Source organism: Muscardinus avellanarius (genome assembly GCF_963383645.1).
Source record: "Muscardinus avellanarius genome assembly, chromosome: 17".
Lineage (NCBI taxonomy): Eukaryota > Metazoa > Chordata > Mammalia > Rodentia > Gliridae > Muscardinus > Muscardinus avellanarius.
The window spans coordinates 38,807,983-38,827,750 of record NC_137803.1 but is presented as its reverse complement, the minus strand read 5'-3'; the positions used below and the strand labels follow the sequence as shown (position 1 = coordinate 38,827,750).

Below are 19,768 nucleotides of genomic sequence, written 5' to 3'. Positions count from 1 at the left end.
TCTCCTTCTTTGTCTAAAAGTCTAGAGCTTCTCCTATGTGCCGTTTTTTCCCTAGCTTCTACATATTAGGGAGAGCATCCAATTTCTTATTTTTTGTGACTGACTAATCTCACTTAGCATAATGTTCTCCAGTTTCATCCATTTCTCTGTAAATAACATAATTGTGTTTTTCTTTATGGCTGAGTAAAATTTTATTGCGTACATATCCTATAGTTTTGCAATGCATTCATCTGTTTGATGAACATATATACGCATGCATTAGTTTCATAGTTTGGTTTCCATTCTTTTGGGTAGATACCCAGAATTGGTATTACTGGATCATATGGTAAGTTCATTCCCATTCTTCTGAGAATCCTTCATACTGTTTTCCAAAATGGTTGCACTAATTTGCAGTCCCACCAAAAATGTATTAGAGTTCCCACTCCTCCACATCCTCACCAGCATTTGTTGTTTGTGTTTTGAATGATTGCCATTCGAATTGGAGTTAGGTGAAATCTCAGGGTAGTTTTGATTTGCATCTCTCTGACTGCTAATGATGTTGAGCATTTTTATGCATTAATTGGTCATTTGAATTTCTTCTTTTATGAAATGCTATAAATAATATACTTAGGAATAAACTTAACCAAGAAGTTCTTACTTATTTTGAGATTAAACATTTGCAAAATAAAAAAAACATTTGCAAAATCCCCTACATTCTGGATATGTCTCTTTCTTTGTAATAAAATTTAAAATTTATTTCAGATAGTTCTTCTGTAAATAAAGGCTTCATTTTTTTTCTTTTCTACAATATCTTCCTTTTGAAGTATTGCTTTGAACTGGTCTATTTTTATGAATACTGTTTCTATTTAATAATCACTAGAATGATAATTTATTTCAGTGTACAATTTTGCCTAATGAGAATCCACTTCAGCCTAGCCCCTATTCCTGTTATAAGCCCCCAACTATTTTTCAGACACTTTCTTGCATTCGTTTTATAAGACATTTCGAACTCATTTTGTACTTTCCCTTCTCAGAATGGTATTCAGACATTTCCAGTGAGTCTTGGTTCTAAGAAAGAAACATTTTAAAAAATTAATGTTTTGCCTTCTCTCTTCTCAGAGGACTTTTTTTTAAATTTAATTTAATATTAGGTAAGGATTACTAAGTACTAGATCCAATATCTCAAGCATTAAAAACAAGGGTGAGGTAGGATGGTGGACATGGCTTCTCCTTGGCAAGAACAATTTTTCCAGTGTAAGGGATCTTTCTACTTAGTATATACTGTCTCTGGTACTTCCTTCCTTAGACTCTGATTTTTCTGTTATACCATTTTTTTTCTCATTTCCCTATTTATTTTTCATTCTGGTCCAATGTTTATTTTTCTTTTTCTGTATGATGAATGTTAGAGCTAAGCCTGTAAACTTTGCAAAATGATCATTTCCTGCAGCCATTTCAGTAAATTGTTTTGATGTTTAGGTTTGGGTGTGTTTTACTTAATACCAATTTATATTTATTTATATTATTCTATACAGTCTTCTTTCTTTGATAAGGTTGTGATGACTGTCAGTTCTGTCAGTTTCTGTCAGTTTTTTAAATGGTGGTTGGACAATGTGTTAAGTTCACGTCCCAACAAGCCCCAGCTACTTAGTGAGGCCCTCTGCAACTTAGTAAGACCTTATTTCAAAATAAAGAATAAAAATTAGGGCTGGGGGTACAGCTCAGAGGTAAAATGCCCCTGGGTTCAATCCCCAGTACCACACACAAAAAAAATTCATGTCCCAAATTGGTGTACTTCTTTTCTTAGGTTTGATCTGTATTTATTGCATTCTTTCCTATCATTTGTTCAGAATTGAGTCAAATATATCTTCCTCTCATTGTATTCCTCAAATTAGTTAAGAGGGAAGTTACCCACATTTTTATAACATAAATCTCTTTCTCTCCAGAAAGATTACTGAAGTCTCATTGTGCTAGGAAGTAAGGAAAAGCAGATCATTTTGAAATAGCAAAATCAAAAAAGATATAAAAAATTGATGAAGATAGGACTACTTGTTTTTATATTCTGCCACATGGCATGTATTTAAATGAATTTGCCTATAATTTGTCTCAAATGCTGACATTTAACTCCTAAGCTATATAATTGTGCTTGATTTTTTTCAGAGTAAAATTCATATTCTGTGACCAGGCTAATATGTTCACCTACTATAACCATTACTGCCTATGTAACAGCTAGAATAAAAAACTCTTTTTATATACATAATAACTGACAGGGACGCCTGAGACCACCACAAATCATTTTTGTCTTTTAAAGCTTTCTGACAAAAGCATGGAAATGTAAAGCCAGCCTGGTATAACATAGATTAACTTTGAAAACCTGTTAGCTTATTTAGACTGCCATTCATCCTATTGTTGTTACTGTTATTAAGATAGCAAGTATTCAACAAGCTCTTCTAATTAAAGTATTCTCTAAGCTTCGTAACCTATCCTTTCACTCTGAATCCTCTTTACAAGCCATCTCTGGCTCCTTTTCTGTAAAGGTTAATAATGAGAATAATGAAGGAATGGTTATTTATGTAGTCATAATTGGTAAAAGTTATTAGAACAGCAGTCTGCCCAGAAGCAATGATTAGGTTATGAAAATGTTAAGGAATACTGAATCCAGTCACCATTTTTGACATTTAAGAAATATTATTCCTACCCTTAATCATGATGACCTGTTATAAAAGTATTTATACAGAATAATCCCATTGGAAAGTATCTCTTATACCAACAGCATATATAAGTAAGTGGTAAGAAGGAGATTCAGAAATGATCAAAAGGATAAAGGAACCTGGGGGAAAAATTACCACAATGAGAAGGACCAGAAATTTCCTTTGGCTAGAACTGTCTCCCAGATACCTGACCTATGAAGTTAGGTGACCTTTCTGATTATTTTCAGTTTGAGCACTTCTCAAGTTTTAGAAACTGGAAGAAGGTACTGCAGGATAGTTTACCATGTTCTTTATACCAGAATGTAAAGAATGTAGGGAGATATAAAGGAAGAAAATTACCTGATGATGGTTTTATTAATTAAGCATAAATTGATCTTTTGTAAAACAAAATAAATGATAGAAATCAAAGTATTATTTCTTTATATTTAATATAGTTAGGAACTTTTTGTGTAAATTAGGTAGTAATTATTTTTACCAGAAAAGTTCTACCATTTCTACCTCACATTTTTTGTTTTTTTTTTATATTTGAAACACATGTTTTATTTATTTTTTTATTGGGCATTATAATCTTACATCTTTTAACAGGGTACAAGACGGTAGAGGCATACATGCACATATCACTCAATTAACCCTTACTTAGTTTCCATCCCATTCCCTCTTTCCTTCTCATGTTCAGATTAGTGATTGACTTTGATATGTTTGTGAATGTATATTGTATACCTTAGGGAATTTCTCTCTTACCCCCTCTCAGCCCCCTTAGTTAGGTTGCCTTATTTGCTCATCTGGTTATCCTTCTTTGTCTAGAGTTCTTCTTATGACCCATTTTCTTCCTAGCTTCCACATATTTTTAATAACAGTTTTATTGGAATATAATTCACATAACATGAAATTCACCTTTACAGCCATACAAGTAAATAGTTCTGACTGTATTTCCAAAGGTGTGTAAACACTCCCACAGTTTTACTCTAAAACATATTTAATACCTTTTCTCCAAAGCCCACACCTAGCAGTTACTCCCCATTTCCTCTTTCCCAATTCCTAGTGACCTCCATTCTACTTTCTGCTGTATGGACTTGCCTTTTCTGGACATTATTGTTTAATGTGTCTTTTCTGTCATTTAACATTACATTTTCAAGGTTTGTAGCATGTAGCAGTACTTCATTTCTTTTTATGGCCAAGTAATATTCTATTGTATAGATATTCCATATTTTGTTTTTTATTTATTAGTTGGTGGAAATTGAAGTTATATCAGTACTATAAATAAAGCCACTCTGAATATGCATGTACAAGTGTTTGTATGGACATATTTTTTCAGTTCTCTTGGTTATATTCCTAGGAGTAGAATTACTTGGTTATATAGTAACTCTATGTCCAACTTTTTGAAACACTGCTAAATAATCTTCCAACATCAGAACCCAATTTTATATTCCCATTTTCTATGTTGAAGAATTCCACTTTCTACATTTTTTGTCAACATTTACCTGTTAGTCTTTTTTTATTATAGCCATCCTAGTGGTTTCTCGCTATGCTTTTGGTTTTCATTTCCCTAATAGCTAATAATCTGTAGTGCCTTTCTTGTTCTTCCCATTCATGTACATATTTTCTCTTGAGTAATCTTTCATGATCTTGCCTATTTTAGTGGAGTTAATAATCTTTTTATTGTTGGGTTATATTGGGTCTTTATATATTCTGTATACCAGTTCCTTAGCTTATATATAAGGTCCAAATATTTTCTCATTCTGAGTATTGTCTTATCAATTTTTAAATACTACCCTTTAAAGCACAAAATTTTCTCATTTTGAAGTAGAATTTACCAATTGTTCTTTGATTGCTGGTGCTTCTAAAGTATAATCATCTAATCCAAGGTCAAAAGATATATTTTCATGTTTTTTTAAATGTTTTATAATTTTAACTTTTACATAGATCAATGATTTATTTTCATTTTGTTTTGCAAAAGAAATATGGCATGAGGTAGGGGTTTCTTTGCATGTGTCTACATTTGTTTTTATTTACTTGAATTTTTAAAAATTGAGAAATAAATTTTTCTTCCATTAGGATAACCATTGCTAGTCTCTTTGTGAAGTACTGTTTCTTGATTTGGGAGAAAATACATGTATTCTTTTCATTTAATAATTTTATACCCCTGTACTCCACTACCACTATTTCTGCATTTTTATCTTTGTTTATTAAGGTCTGAAAAGTAGCACTGATGCATGCAGTTTGAATCAGTTTTTAAGATTTTTCCCTTAATGTGAAATATCACCTCTTCAGCTACAGTACAGAGAATGTCAAGAACTTTTAAGTCTCTATCAGAAATACCTATCAGAACAGCAGGAGAAGCTCACCACATCTCTCTCGGAACTTAGTGCTGCTAGAATGCAAGAACCACAGGTAATCATCTTTGTTCTAACACTTGTCTCTAATGGATCAATAAGATGTCAGAAGAGTCATGTGCCTTTGTTAGATGTTATACAGTATATTATTTTAAAATATGCAAATACTTCATGTGATTGACTTGGTGTCTTTTGCCTTATTTCCTGTTCCTGGGGCCCAAGGGTCAGGAATAATCACTTGAAGCAGGCGGTGGGTCTTTGGGATATTGCTTGGTTGTATGAAAATATTACAAGAATGTTAAAAAAAAAACAGGCACTGCTTTGTTACTATGAAGAGGACTGTATGAGCTGCTACTTAGTGTCCTTTTGGAAAATCCTTGATAAGACATTCCTAACTCTTATGTATAATTCTTAAGAAAAAGTAATTTAATGATTTAGAAAATTTTAATTAGAGAAAATTGGAATATTTTGCACATACTTGTATGTATATATTAATCACATAGTATATTAATATTTATATATGATATGTATATATTAACATTTATTTATATATCACCAGATGGTATTATGTATTCAAGTAGATGTTCACAGCTCTACCTGTTGTGATGTAAAGCACACTCTAAGAAAAAATACTTCTTGTTCTCTAAATCTTCTAATGGATAAAAGTAAAGCTGTATATATTTAAAACATTGTAGAAAGAACTGCATAGTATGATCAAAGTCATTCATATTAAGTATCAAAATATTGATAATGTCCTAAGGCATTCTCTTTCTCTTTGAATATAAGTCCTGAAAGATGAGACTTTAAGGTGTTACAAACCTTTTAAAGAGCACCGTAACTGTTCAACATAGAGACAACTATTTCAGATATATTAAAAATTTTGAGTATGGGAACTTTAATTTCATGTCTAATATTTGCTCTATGAAAAATAAAAATACTAATAATCCTGGAGCTTGGTATTTCCGACTCTTAAGATATCCTGGGTTTTTTATTTTGTTTTGTTTGTTTTTTTGTAGTACTACAGACTGAATTCAGGGGTTTTCAACCTCTCAACTATGCCCCTAGTCCTTTTTCATTTTTTATTTTAAAATAGGTCTTAGTAGGTTGCTGAAAATATTGCTATGTTGCTGAGGATATCCTTGAAAACTCACTCCTCCTGTTTCAGTCTCCCAAGTATTGGGATTATGGCAAGTACTACCACACCTGGCTAGATATCCTGATTATTTATTTATTTATTTATTTTTGGTGGTACTGGGGGTTCCTGGAAGCCCTTCTACCTCCGGGCTACACTCCCAGACCTCTTTTAACATTTTTATTTGGAAACAGGGTCTCCTATGCCAGCACGCGTGGCTGGCTTCGAACCTACGCGATCCTCCTGTCTCTGCCTCCCAAGTGCGGGGATTACAAGCATGTGCCACCACGCCTGGCTGATATCCTGATTTTTAAAGTCTCAAATTTTAAGAAATAGCCAAAGTATGAAAGATTTGTTTATTTTCTAACTTTAAATATTTTGTTTTGTTTTTGAAAACCTAAATTATAAAATGCCTGCAGAGGAAGATGGCAGTTAATTTTGACTATTTATGTGAGTTCCCTGATACTTTGAGAACAGATTAGGCAATTTTAAGGTATCCCAAGCCTACTGCAATAAGAAAATTGATGATAAAACTGAAAAACAGCTCATTTAGCAAAGGCATGGGAGAGGTGAAAGAGGATCATTTCACTGAGTCTTAAATTTATTCTTTATCTTTTTTTTTTTTTTTTTTTTGATGTTGGGGATTGAACCCAGGAGCATTCTACTCCGAGCTACAACCCCAGCCCAATTTTTTTAATTTTTTATTTTGAAACAGGGTCTCACTAAGTTGTGGAGGGCCTCACTAAGTAGCTGAGGCTGGCCACAACCCAGCTCCTCCTGTCCCAGCCTCTCAAGTACTGAGATTACAACATGTGCCACCATACTCGGCTCCAGTCTTACAATCTTAAGACTATAGATTGATAGTCAAGAAATAGTCACTAAAGGAGAAGTAAAAAAAAAAGCCCTAACACATAAACAAAACAAAGTCTCTATGGAGGTCCTAAAGACATCTAGATAAGAGGGTCTAACCCTTTTTCTATGTACTTTGAAATTGGGGGGGAATTAAACTTTCTCAGTTGTGAATAATTTGGATTTAAGCTAATGATTTCTTGGAGGTTTTGGTACTTCCTATTTATGGCTGCAGAGTGTTCTGTTAGGTAAACATGGTTGAATCTTTTCAGCCATGATTTACCTAATGATGATTTCAAAATTAAATTATTTTATTACTTGAATCTTATAAATTGTTCTTCCATATTCTCCTCTGTGACAAAATAATTCTAATATATTGAAATCTAGTTAATTAAACACAAATATCTAGTAGTTATTGCATTTTAGAAAAAAAATTAAAGCTTAGCTGAGTGGACTTTTTTCCCTCAGGATATTTGTTAGTTTTTTTTTATCTTCAGTTTTGGGAACAATGAAAACATAAAATAACTTTCACTTTCAGTTATCTACTGCTGTTCAAAAGACAACTACAAAACTTAGAGAAACAGCAAGCATTCCACAGTTTGAACTAAGCTCACTGGATGGCACTTCAGCCCATCTTCCCTTGGTCATTCATGTGGCTGCATGTTATTGGCATGTTAGCTATGAGTCTTGCTCCATGTAATGTTTGCATACGGCTCATCAAAAAGGAAGTAGATTTACCTGGAGGCTCAGGCTCCCAGAGTGCAAAAATGGAAGCTGCTAGGGGTGTGTGTGTGTGTGTGTGTGTGTGTGTGTGTGTGTGAGAGAGAGAGAGAGAGAGAGAGAGAGAGAGAGAGAGAGAGAGAAGTATGTTCCTCCCTCCCTCCCTTCTCTTTCCCTCTCTCTTTCCCTATCTCTTCTTCCCTCCTCTTTACCTCTCTTTCTCTGTTTCTTTTTCACAGATCAGGCACAGAACTGGAAGGATACTGGTTAGAGTAAATTAACTTGGCCAGACTAAATATGGGAAGTGACTACTGGGAGGTGTAGTTGTGGAGGCTGTTAGTGGACTTGACTACCACAAGTAGTAATCAAATAGGCATTTAAATTTGCATTTTTCTGATTACTAGTGAAGTTGAACATTATTTCATATGCAAATTGTCATTTTCCTTTTCAGGGAAAATTCTTTTTAAAAATTTGCCTATTTTTCTATTTGTTTGTTTGTTTGTTTATTTATTGGTGGTACTGGGGTTCCTGTAAACCCTTCTATCTCCAGGCTATACTACAGACCTATTTTATACTTTTTATTTGGAAACAGGGTCTCTTAAGCCAGTGCGGCTGGCTTCGAACCTGCGCAATCCTCCTGTCTCCGCCTCCCAAATGCAGGGATTATAAGCATGCACCACCACACCCGGCCCATTTTTTTTTTTAGTAATTTTTAAAATATATTAATTTGTAGAAGTTCTTCACATAACCAGAATGCAAAACATTTGTGGTTATATGTGTCACAAATATATTTGACCACTTCATGGCTGTCCTCACTGTCTTTATGGTGATTTTGTTAAATTGAAGTTCATAATATTAGTTGAATTTATCAATCTTTTATATTTGTGCTTTTTGTTACTGGAAATTGAACCCAGGGACAGTCTTTATTTTACCTATATTTCAGTGCCTTCTTTATTAATTAACTTATTTATTTATTTATTTCAGTACTGGGGATTGAACCCAGGGGCATTCTACCTCTTGCTACACCCCCTGCCCTATTTTTGTTCTTTATTTTGAAACAGGATCTCACTAAGTTGTGGAGGACCTCACTAAGTAGCTGTGGCTAGCCATGAACCTGTGATCCTCCTGTCTCAGCCTCCCTAGTACTGGAATTATTCCAGATATGTTATATAAGGTATATAATGAAATATATGTTAATGTTATATATAATATAAAATGTTATATTTAATAAGATAGATATATATATATATATTGCTGGGGATTGAATCCAGAGGCATTCCACCTCCATGCTATACCCCCAACCCTATTTTTTATTCTTTATTTTGAAACAGGGTCTCACTAAATTTTAGAGAGCCTAACTAAGTAGCTAAGGCTGACCACAAACCTGGAATTCTCCTGTCTCAGCCTCCTAAGTACAGAGATTACAAGCATGTACCACCACACAAGCTTAGTCCTGATATTTTGATAGAGGAAAAAGTCATAAGAGCAATACCACAAGTGGTGATCAACTCAGGAATTGGACAATAAAGGGTTAGGAAGAGAGTGAACTTACTTTGAGGTGAAAGCAAATAAAATTAGCAATAAAGTCAACATATGAAAAGAATGAAGGAGACTTGGTTTTATTAACTATCAAAAACAATTCCATTTATTCAACTTCTTCATCAGGATATTTCTAGGTGCTCTTTCAGGTTCTTTATGATGCCAACTGCTCAAGTAGGTGGTAATGTAGTGGAGTACTTTCCTAAGTCAGGCCTAGTGGACATGTCCTCTGATCCTCTGAACACATTTGTTCTCTTCTCCCCAGCATTATATGCTCTGCCCAAGCATGCCTGCCTTCAGAGTCCACCCTCAGGAAAACACTCTGCTGCATGCCACTGAACTGTCAGATTAATTATGTGGGTTAATCCTTCATGAACTTTTAAAAAATTCTGTTCAAAGTACTTCCTAGTTTTCTTATAATTGATTTTAATAAAATAAACTTAATTTCCCAATATTCAGGGGTTTGTAATTATTTATTCATAATCATTCTATTGTGGTTAGAAAATACATTATTTACTGCAAAGAATACAAATGCCAAAAAGGTAATGATATGAAAGAAATGATGGAGCTGTTAAAATTTGGTAGTGAAGAGGAGGCCTCGAGGTGAAAGTAGGTTAGATGCTGGTTTTCTCATTTAACAACATGGACATTCAAAAAATACAATATGAAATGATGAGACATGAAGTAGAGATAATAAGTACTCAAACTTCAAAAGATAACATATATATTATAATATGTATGTGTATTGATATATATGTACACATATAGAGAGAAACTAAAGGTAAAGACATAAAGAAGAATAACACATTCTTTCTTTATGTCTTAAAAGATTAAATAACTTGCTCAAAATGAATTAAATAAAGTTTTAATGAGGGAGCCAGAATTCTAACACAATTATTTGGTTGTTATTGGAGTAGATGAGAATGTTTATATTTAATTGATTACAGAGTCTGTTTAAAGGAGCTCTAAAACTTTAAAACTGATAAATAAATATTTAGGTTATTTTTTCCTTTAAAACTCTGGAAAGGCAATGTGATAAGTAAGCATCTTAGCTGAGTGTGGTGGTGCATGCTTGTAACCCCAGAATTTGAGAGGCTGACAGGAGGATTGTGGTTCATGGATAGCCTCAGCTATTTAGTGAGGACCTTGCAACTGAGTGAGACCCTATTTCAAAAATAAATAATAAAAAGTAGGGTTGGGGATGTAGCTCAGAGGTAGAATGCCCCTGTGTTCTATTCCCAATACCACAAAAAAAAAAAAGAAGCATCTTATCATAGCCTATGGCTTCTGGTTAGTCTACCAACACTTGCCAAGAAAAAGTGAATAAATGCCAGTGGGGGGGAGAAGTGGGAAGGGGAAGTTTTCTGTGCTTCTACATTAGGTATGTGACATTAATACTGCAGATTGATAAGAGTTAAATATTTTTATGAAGTACCCGCTTTGTTTTGCTGTACTTTTTAATTTATAATCCAAAGAGAGAGAGATTTATATGTATTTCATTCTTAACTACATCAGGAGGCAGAAGATAGCATGCATTATCTTTGCAGATTTTTAGGAGAACATTTTTTATGTCTGGAGTTAGTTAGACATTTGAACCTGTTGGAATGCCACTGTGTCTTAGCTTGCACACCACATTTGACCTTTTGGTCTGTGTCTGTGACACCACAAAATATTCATATGGAAGGAAGTTATGAGGTGCTTTGTTGATGCTTTGACTTTCCTGTTTTAAACTCCTTGCTTCTTACTAGTTTTACCCTGCTCTTTCCCCCCTCCTTACCCAAAAAGCTACATTACAAAAGGAGTAATAGACTCCTTCTGGAACTGTTTTGGACTTTCTTTCTGTAACCAGTTTGACCCATTGACAATCTGCCTTTATCAGTTTAAGCACTTAGCTAGAAACCATACCTTTTCATTTTATTTTTAGATTTTAAGTAATTTTATTTGCATAGACTCAAAGTGATACGTTTATATCTGAACACATCATTTGGTGTATATCACCCCACTTCTCCCCTCCCCTACAGTACATGTTAGTGAGATTGGTAATAATGCCTTCATATGTGAACATAACATTATTTGATCTGTTTTCTTCCTCAGTCCTCCCCTTCCTTTTTATTCTCTCATTCCTCCCCTTCCACTATTTTATTGCCCAAAGTGCAGTTGAGTTGTGGTCCATCTCCTTTTTTATCTAAAGTCCCTTTTTCTCCCCTCTTTTCTCTGAAGCTCCTCCAGGTGAGTAAAAATATAAGACTCTTGACTTTCTTTTTATTTATTTATTTGTTCATTTGTTTGTGTGTTTGTTTATTTGTGGTACTAGATATAGAACCCAGGGGCATTCTACCTCTGAGCTATACCCCCAGCCCTATTTTTTATTCTTTATTTTGAAAGAGTCTCTCTAAGTTATAGAGGGCCTCACAAAGTATTTGAGGCTGGCTGAGAACCTGGGATCCCCCTGTCTCAGCCTCCCAAGTACTGGGATTACAAGAGTGCACCACCACGCCTGGTTGACTCTTGATTTTCTGAGATTGGCTGATCTCACTTAGCATAAGTATCACTAGATCTGAGGTTTTCTTGGATCCCATAGGAATTTAACAAACTGCATTAGTCCCCATTGCCTGTGGTTGCAGATCCACTAGAAGGAAGGTGATAGTGTTAAGCAGCATACATTCATGAAAGAGTAAAAGGTAATATTGACTTTGCTCTTTCAGTTCCCTTTCTGATTATGGGGGCAATATCAAATCTAAAACACTATGTCTTGGAATCTGAAAAAAAAATGATAAAGGGAGTATAAGCATCCTAACCTAGTAAAACACAATGTATTTAGTCATAATTGACAGAAACTAAAATTAAAAGTAAAGATAAAAATTCTTTAATGGTGAAATTGCCTTGTGTTCTCAAAAAATTGAAATTTCTTTATTTTACTCATGCTAGTTTTAGCTGTTACAGAGCAATGGCATATTCACCTAAATTATAGGTACCCTATAAGTAGCACTTTGTTTCACTGCAGAATTTGGGGACTGAGAAAAAGCCCAAATCTTCTAACCCTGAGTCTTCTAACGCATTCCTTTATGGTTATTGGAAATTGCATATTATTAAAAGATACTCTAAATGGCTTGAATCTGATTAAGACCACAGTAAATATGTACTTGATCTGTTCACTAATACCCCAAACCTGTTATGCTTAAACTCTTGATTTCCCTTCCAAACTTTCATAGTCCTCATCCATAAAGGTAAGTAATTGACACTCACATTCTTCTTGTTTCTCAGGACAGACATATTTGGAGTCATAACTGACTTTTTTTTCTCTAACCTCAGATCCAATCCATCACCAAATCTATTTCATTCTTCCTTCATGATATATTTTCAGGTGCTATTATTACCACCTTTAATGCTCTCACCTTAAGGTACACTCTTCATTTGGATTAACTCCTACATATTTATCCAAGTGAACTGAAAAAAATATATATATAATATATATAATATATATAACATCTCCAGTATGACCTTAGCACATCATAGAACTAAGACACTAAAGGAGTAATGCTCTGAGAACATTGAATTATGTAGGATTAGGAGAAAAAGATTAGATTAATAATAGATTCCCATCTATAAGATGCAAAGTTAGGAAGTCAGATCAACAAGTCCTTGATACCTGTCACAACTGCTTTTTCTTGTCCCGAAAACTGAAACACATTCCCTGGGATGTCATATGGGAAAGAATTCCAATTTCACCTTTGACTTGTCAGCAGAAACTAACAAGAGAGACAGACAGGCACACCCCCAGTATCATGTGAAATAGGCAGAACACAATTGACTTTTAGAGCTATGGTTGCAAGGGAGTCTGGTGTATGTGATTTGTAGCTTCCCCAATTCTACAATTAAGTGGAGGGTAAGATGAAGATTGAGAGTCCAAGCCTCTGATAGTCAGCACAGTATCTAAAGTTTCATTAATAAGATACTATTTTAATAAATCATGGAATGTTACACAGTAGATGAAGCATTTACCCAGGTGGTGAGTGTTCCATAAGCCAGAATGTAATTGCAATCTTGCATGAAGGTTAATAAACAGAGGTTATTTAAATATTGAACTCTTAAATCCAGTCTATATACCAAAGCCAATATCTATATTACACTTTCTGTAATAACTGCTTTTAAATTTGTGCTGCAAACATGGCTATTTCTTGAGAATAGCTTAATAACTTCTCCTCTTCAAAATTTATTTGAAAGATCACAGTACAAGTTAACTTATTAATATCCAAAATGTCAAACATAAATTTAGAAAAGTAAGAACTTATCAAAATGATAAATAAAATAAAAGATTTCTGTGAGCTTCTTACATACAGGAAATAACCTATAGATAAATGATCAAGTTTATATAGAATTAGTGGCAAAGATTGAGTAAAATACAATCTTCTTTCTTGACTATGGATTCTAAAGATTTTCTTACAAATGGTGCATGGATTGCCTTTCTTAGAGGAATAACCTTGTGGCATCCTTTTGCTGTATGTTGTGTGTGTTTATGTGTTTATGCATACACACAGGAATGGGTTCAGGTAGGTTCATTGAAAACTGTAGTTCCTGGGAGAAGTATTTAGTCAGTAAACACAACCCTTGTTTTGTTGTTGTTGTTGTCATTGTCATTATAATGCAAGAAATAAACCCAAGGTTTTGTGCATACTAAGCAAGTGATCTACCACTTCAGCCCATGAGTCTTGTGTTAAGTTCTATCCTTTCACCCTAACAAAATATTAACTTTAAAGTATTTTTAAATTAAAAAAGCAGTTTTATTTTAAAGTGTACAAGCAGTAAGATTAAACTCAATTGTCTTAAAAGCTAATGGCCAGACTTCTGCTAACAGATTTTAATTATTTTTATAGTTTTTGCTCAATTAAGACTCAAAATAGCCATTTAACATAAACTAGAGCAGCTCTTCCATCTTCATTGCAAACTTCAGACCCTAAACAAAGCATGAAGCTGGTCAGTGCACTGTTTAATTTTCAAATTGGATTTTTCATTATGTTTTATGATAACTTTTTATTTTTATCAAGTTGCATCTTAGCCTTCTGTTTAGACTCAAGAAGATTTATGGCAAATGATCTGGGTGCTTATTTGGAAAGCAAATCTAATAAATCAGTTTATTCTTTCAATAAAATGTTATTAATAGAACACATTATTCTGTTCAATATTATGTTATCTTTAAAATTAAGCAGAATATTAGTGGCAGTGAAACTAGTTTTAATCAATACACTCCTGTAATGAAACCTATTGTATAAGAAAATTTTCTTTTTAAGGGGGAAAATGCCCTCAACACAACTACTATGTTCTCCACAGATGCATTTCACAACTTCTAAAAACTGTTTGTTAGGGTTTCTTTACATTTGTTTGAATGTTAAGGAATTAGTTTCTTAAAAGTTACTTCCTGAAAAGCATGAATGTCCCTTAGTACTTCATTTTTTTTAATTGATTAATTTACTTGACACTTATCCTGGCAAGAATCCAAGTATATGCCTAATTAAAATTGAGGTCAGAGGGCCAGGTGTGGTGGCGCATGCTTGTAATCCCCGCGCTTGGGAGGTGGAGACAGGAGAATTCTACAGGTTCGAAGTCAGGCTCACTGGCTTAAGAGACCCTATTTCCAAATAAAAATATAAAATAGGTCTGGGAGTGTATCTCAGAAGTAGAGGGGTTCCATCCCCAGTATCACACACACACACACACAAATTTTGAGGTCAGAGAGCTGGGAGATGTGGCACACACATTTAATGCCAGTACTAGGGAGGCTGAGACAAGAAAAGCACAAATTCGAGGCCGGTGTGGTAACTTAGCGAGATCCTGTAATGCCCTTGAGTTCAATGCCTAGTACCAAAAAAGATTAAAAAGCATTTTAAGAAATATAGACACTTTGGTAACTCAGAAGTATAACAATTGCCAATTTCTTTTCTGATCTGATACAATTCCTAATTAAATTTCCTAATGAATGAAAAGTGAGTAATGCTGAGATAAGGAGGATTTTAAAGTTTCTCTGTTAGTTTGCCTTTTCATTATTATGATCAAAATACCTCACAGGTAAAACTTAGAGGAAGAAAGGTTCATTGGGACTCATGGTTTTAGAGATCAGTCAGCTTGCATGGCAGAATGCTTGGCAGCAGGGCTTTATGGCATGGTAGAGAAGAAAAACCTACCCTCAGCTCATGGCAGCTGAGAATCAGATAGAGCACAAGGAAGGCACCAAAGACATATGTAGCTGTCAAGACTATAACTCAGTGCTCTTGAGAGCCACTCTCCATCTGGGAGCCTTCCTGCATTGGGCACCATCCTTTTAAAAAAATGAGCTTTTGGGGGGACATTCTAAACTCCAACAATGACAGTTTCAAAATTCATACAGTGTGAAAATTTACTGCGAGTACAGCCTTGATTTAGACTCTCAGTCATCCCCTGTTTCCCCAGTAGAAATTGTAGAATGATGGCTTTAAAAGGAAAGGTGGCAGCTGGGCGTGGCGCACGCTTGTAATTCCAGCATTCAGGAGGTTGAGACTGAAGGATCATGGTTTGTGGACAGCCTAGCTACTTAGTGAGGCCCTCTGCAACTCAGTGAAACCCGGTTTCAAAAATAAAGAATAAAAAATAGGGCAGGGGCTGTAGCTTGGAGGTACAATGCTCCTGGGTTCCATCCCCAGACCTGCCCAAAAAAAAAAAAAAAAAAAAAAAAAGGAAAGGTGGCTGAAATGTCTGGATAGTATTGCAATCTTTTTGAGACCTACATGATCACTTTGAAAGAACTCAAGAGTTTGGCAGTTTGTTCTGTTGCTATTAAGAGAGCAAAGTACCTTTGAAGATGGCTACTATTTAATAATACATCTTGGAAGGTAATTAATTAAATTAACCATTATGGAATAGTTTATTAGACACACTTCTGCTTGGCACATTATATTTTCATATAGAAGTTTAAGGAATCTGGAGTCTTGTCAGACTGCCAAATTTACTCCCTTTACCTTTGGCTTTTTTATTATTTTTAACCTGAATGTAAGAAATAGAGATGTTATCTTACTGTGTTTTGTTCTCATTAAATTGTTAAGAAATTGTTTGGGGAAATAAGGGTTTTGTTAAGGTAAAAAAGTACTTATGAAAATACAAGCCATTGTCTTGGCTTAGGATAGAATTTCCAGAGCCCATCAGGCATTCGCCTGAATGCCCCCCCAAAAGCTCATTTTTTTGAAAGGATGGTGCCCAATGCAGGAAGGCTCCCAGATGGAGAGTGGCTCTGCACTTGAGCATGTTTTCATACAGCTATAATTGCAAACAAGTAACATCCATACTTACCAAATATACTGCTAACATTTTATAAACAATTTTACTCTCTCCTCTTTCTGTATTTTTTTAAATTTAATTTTTATTTTTTATAAGTGGAACATCTTGAGAGTGGTGTACATTTATATTGTGCTTCATGCCCTTCCCCCCCCCACAATAGAGAGTGTTCTGGTTAATCATGTTGTACTTATGCTATTACACATATTCGTATGTAGCTCCTCCATTGAACAACCTCAGCTTTCTTCTCCTATCCTTCCGTTCAAGCTTTGCTGAGATTTCCCCTCCATCATCTGTAATCCCTCTGGTATTACCACTACTCCCTAGCTTGGACATATTAGAGAAAACATATGTCCCTTCTCTTTCTGTGCTTCACTAATCTCACTTAACATAATGTTCTCTAATTCCTTCCATCTTGTTGCAAATGCTATTATTTTATTTTTCTTTATAGCTGAATAGAATTCCATTGTATGTATTTCCCATAATTTTGCAATCCATTCATCTGTTGATGGGGACCTGGGTTGGTTTCATATTTTGGCTATTACAAACTGTGCTGCTATGAACATGAGTATGCATATGTTACTGTAGTTCTCTGATTTCAACCCCTTTGGAAAGATACCCAGGAGTGGTATAGCCGGATCAAATGGTGGATCTATTCCTAGTTTTCTAAGGAATCTCCATACTGATCTCCATAGTGGCTGAACTGCTTTGCACTCCCACCAACAGTGTAAAAGAGTTCCTCTTTCCCCACTCCTCGCCAGCACTTGTTATTCCTTGGTTTTTTTATGTTTGCCACTCTGATTAGGGTTAGATGGAATCTCAGCATAGTTTTAATTTGCACCTCCCTGATGGCTAGTGATGTTGAACATCTTTTCATGTGTCTATTGGCCATTTGTATCTCTTCTTTTGTGAAATGTCTATTCAGTTCAGTTGCCCATTTCTTGATTGGGTTGTTTGTCTTGCTAGTGTAGAGTCTTTTGAGCTCTTTGTATATTCTGGATATTAGCCCCCTATCAGAGTGGTGGCTGGTAAAGATCTTCTCCCATTCTGTAGGCTTCCTCTTTAGGTTCCTGATGGTTTCCTTTGATGAGAAGAAACTTTTTAGTTTGAAGAGATCCCACTTATTAATTATTGTTTTAATTTCCTGCACTTTGGAAGTCTTACTGAGAAAGTTACTCCCTGTACCTATATGTTGGAGTGTTGATCCTATGCCTTTCTCTAATAACTTCACAGTCTCTGGTCTAATTTCTAAGTCTTTGAGCCATCTCGAGTTGATTCCTGTGCATGGTGAGAAGTAAGGATTCAGATCCAATTTTCTACAAATGGATAGCCAGTTCTCCCAGCACCATTTGTTGAAAAGGCTGTCTTTTCTACAGTGTATGAGTTTGGCCCCTTTGTCAAAGATCAGTTGACTATAGGTGTTTGGGTTTGTTTCTGTATCTTCTATTCTGTTCCACTGGTCAGTCTGCCTATTTTTGTGCCAATACCATGCTGTTTTTACTACTATTGCTCTATAGTATAATTTGAACTCCGGGATTGTGATGCCTCCTGCCTGGTTCTTGTTGTTGAGAATTGCTTTGACTATTCTGGGTCTTTTCTTCCTCCATACAAAATCCATAACTGAAGCAGGCAGAGCCCCTGAGGTAAGTGCCCAGGCTCCAGCAGGGCGCGGGGTCTAGGCACAAAAGGTGAGCGCCGAGTTTAGGGGTGGGGGTGGCACAAGCAACTAGCAGGAGTCCTGGGACGCAGACAGGGTGCACGAGGACAGTGTTGGGTTCTGGGGCAGGGGACAGATGCCCAGGGCCAGTGCCGGACCTGGGGTGCATGCTAAGACCTGCAGCTTCTCTGGACACACTCAGATACCTGGCTTCCTTGATCCAGGTGTCTGCAGGACTCACTGTGCCGCTGTGGTCCCATCTTTGGTGAGCACACAGGATTCTGGTGTGGGCACCGCTCGCTGCTTAAATGAGGCTCTATGACCCTTTTCAGTCTCTTCGGTTATTTTGCCACGGTGGTATCAGTCAGGGCTAGGGAATGCAGTTTGGGCCGGCAGCCCGCGCTGGCGCTGGCGGGCGACCCGGTTGTGTCTGCAGCAGGTCTAATGCCCAAACTTTTTTTTTTTTTTTTTTTTTTTTTTTTTTTTTTTTTTTTTTTTTTTGCAGTGAATCTCGAGTTCAAGGTTTCTTGATTCCTTCTGCCAAGGTACCTGGATCTGTTTTGGTTCCTGTGATATATTTATTTTGTTGGCTAAGACACTGCCTTCTAAGTAATTGAACTTTATTATTTCAGCTACTGAGAAGTGCTGTGTCCCTCAATCGCCATTTTGAATCTCCTCCTCTTTCTGTATTTTAAATGCAGATGATTATGGCAGGCATTGGGCTCATACTTGTAATCCTAGTATTTAGGAGGCAGAGACAGGAGGATTGTAGGCCCTCCACAACTTAGTGAGACCCTGTTTCAAAATAAAGAATGAAAAATGGGGCTGAAGATATAACACACACACAGAGGTAGAATCCCCTGGGTTCAAAGGAATTTTTAATTTATGTTTTTTTATTGGTGCATTGTAGTCATACATCTTATTTGGGTACAAGATGGTAGAGGCATACATGCACACATCACTCATTTAGCCCTTCCCCACTTCCCACCCCATTCCCTCCCTCTCTCCACTTCTCATGTTTGGCTTAGTGATTGATATGTTTGTGAATGTACATTAGGGAATTTCCCTCTTCCCCCTTCTGTCCCCCTCAGTTAGGTTGCCTAATTTGCTTGTCTATGGTTTCTCCTTTATCTTGAGTTCCTCCTATGATCCTTTTTTATCTTAGCTCTGAATATTAGGGAGAGCATCTAATTTCTTACATTTTGTAACTGAGTAATCTCACTTAGCATAATATTCTTCAGTTTCATCCATTTACCCCCAAATGATGTAATTTTGTTCCTCTTTATGGTTGAGTAAAATTTCATTGTGTACATATCCCATAGTTTCATAATTTATTTATCTGTTGATGGACATCTTGGTGAGTTTAATAGTTTGGCAATTATGAATTGTGTGGCTGGGAACATAGATATGCATACATTAGTTTGGTAGTTTGGGTTCCATTCTTCTGGGCACCTGCCCAAAAGTAGTATTGCTGGATGATATGGTAGGTTCATTTCTATTCTTCTGAGGATCCTCCATACTGTTTTCCAAAGTGATTGCACTAATTTGC

The 19,768-nt window shown here is 35.5% G+C and overlaps 1 protein-coding gene across 3 annotated transcripts in view; it reads left to right on the top strand.

Annotated features, from left to right (window-relative positions):
* Nucleotides 1-19,768, top strand: part of KIAA1328 — a gene marked incomplete at both ends in the record, with an annotated part of 310,165 nt that overhangs the window by 121,172 nt on the left and 169,225 nt on the right. For 2 of the 3 annotated variants that reach the window (XM_080714414.1, XM_080714413.1), the window contains one exon: nt 4,959-5,078. In XM_080714414.1, coding sequence (XP_080570540.1) covers nt 4,959-5,078 — 120 coding nt within the window. The remainder of the gene's footprint in view (nt 1-4,958; nt 5,079-19,768) is intronic. The other variant, XM_080714412.1, reaches the window with a different exon arrangement.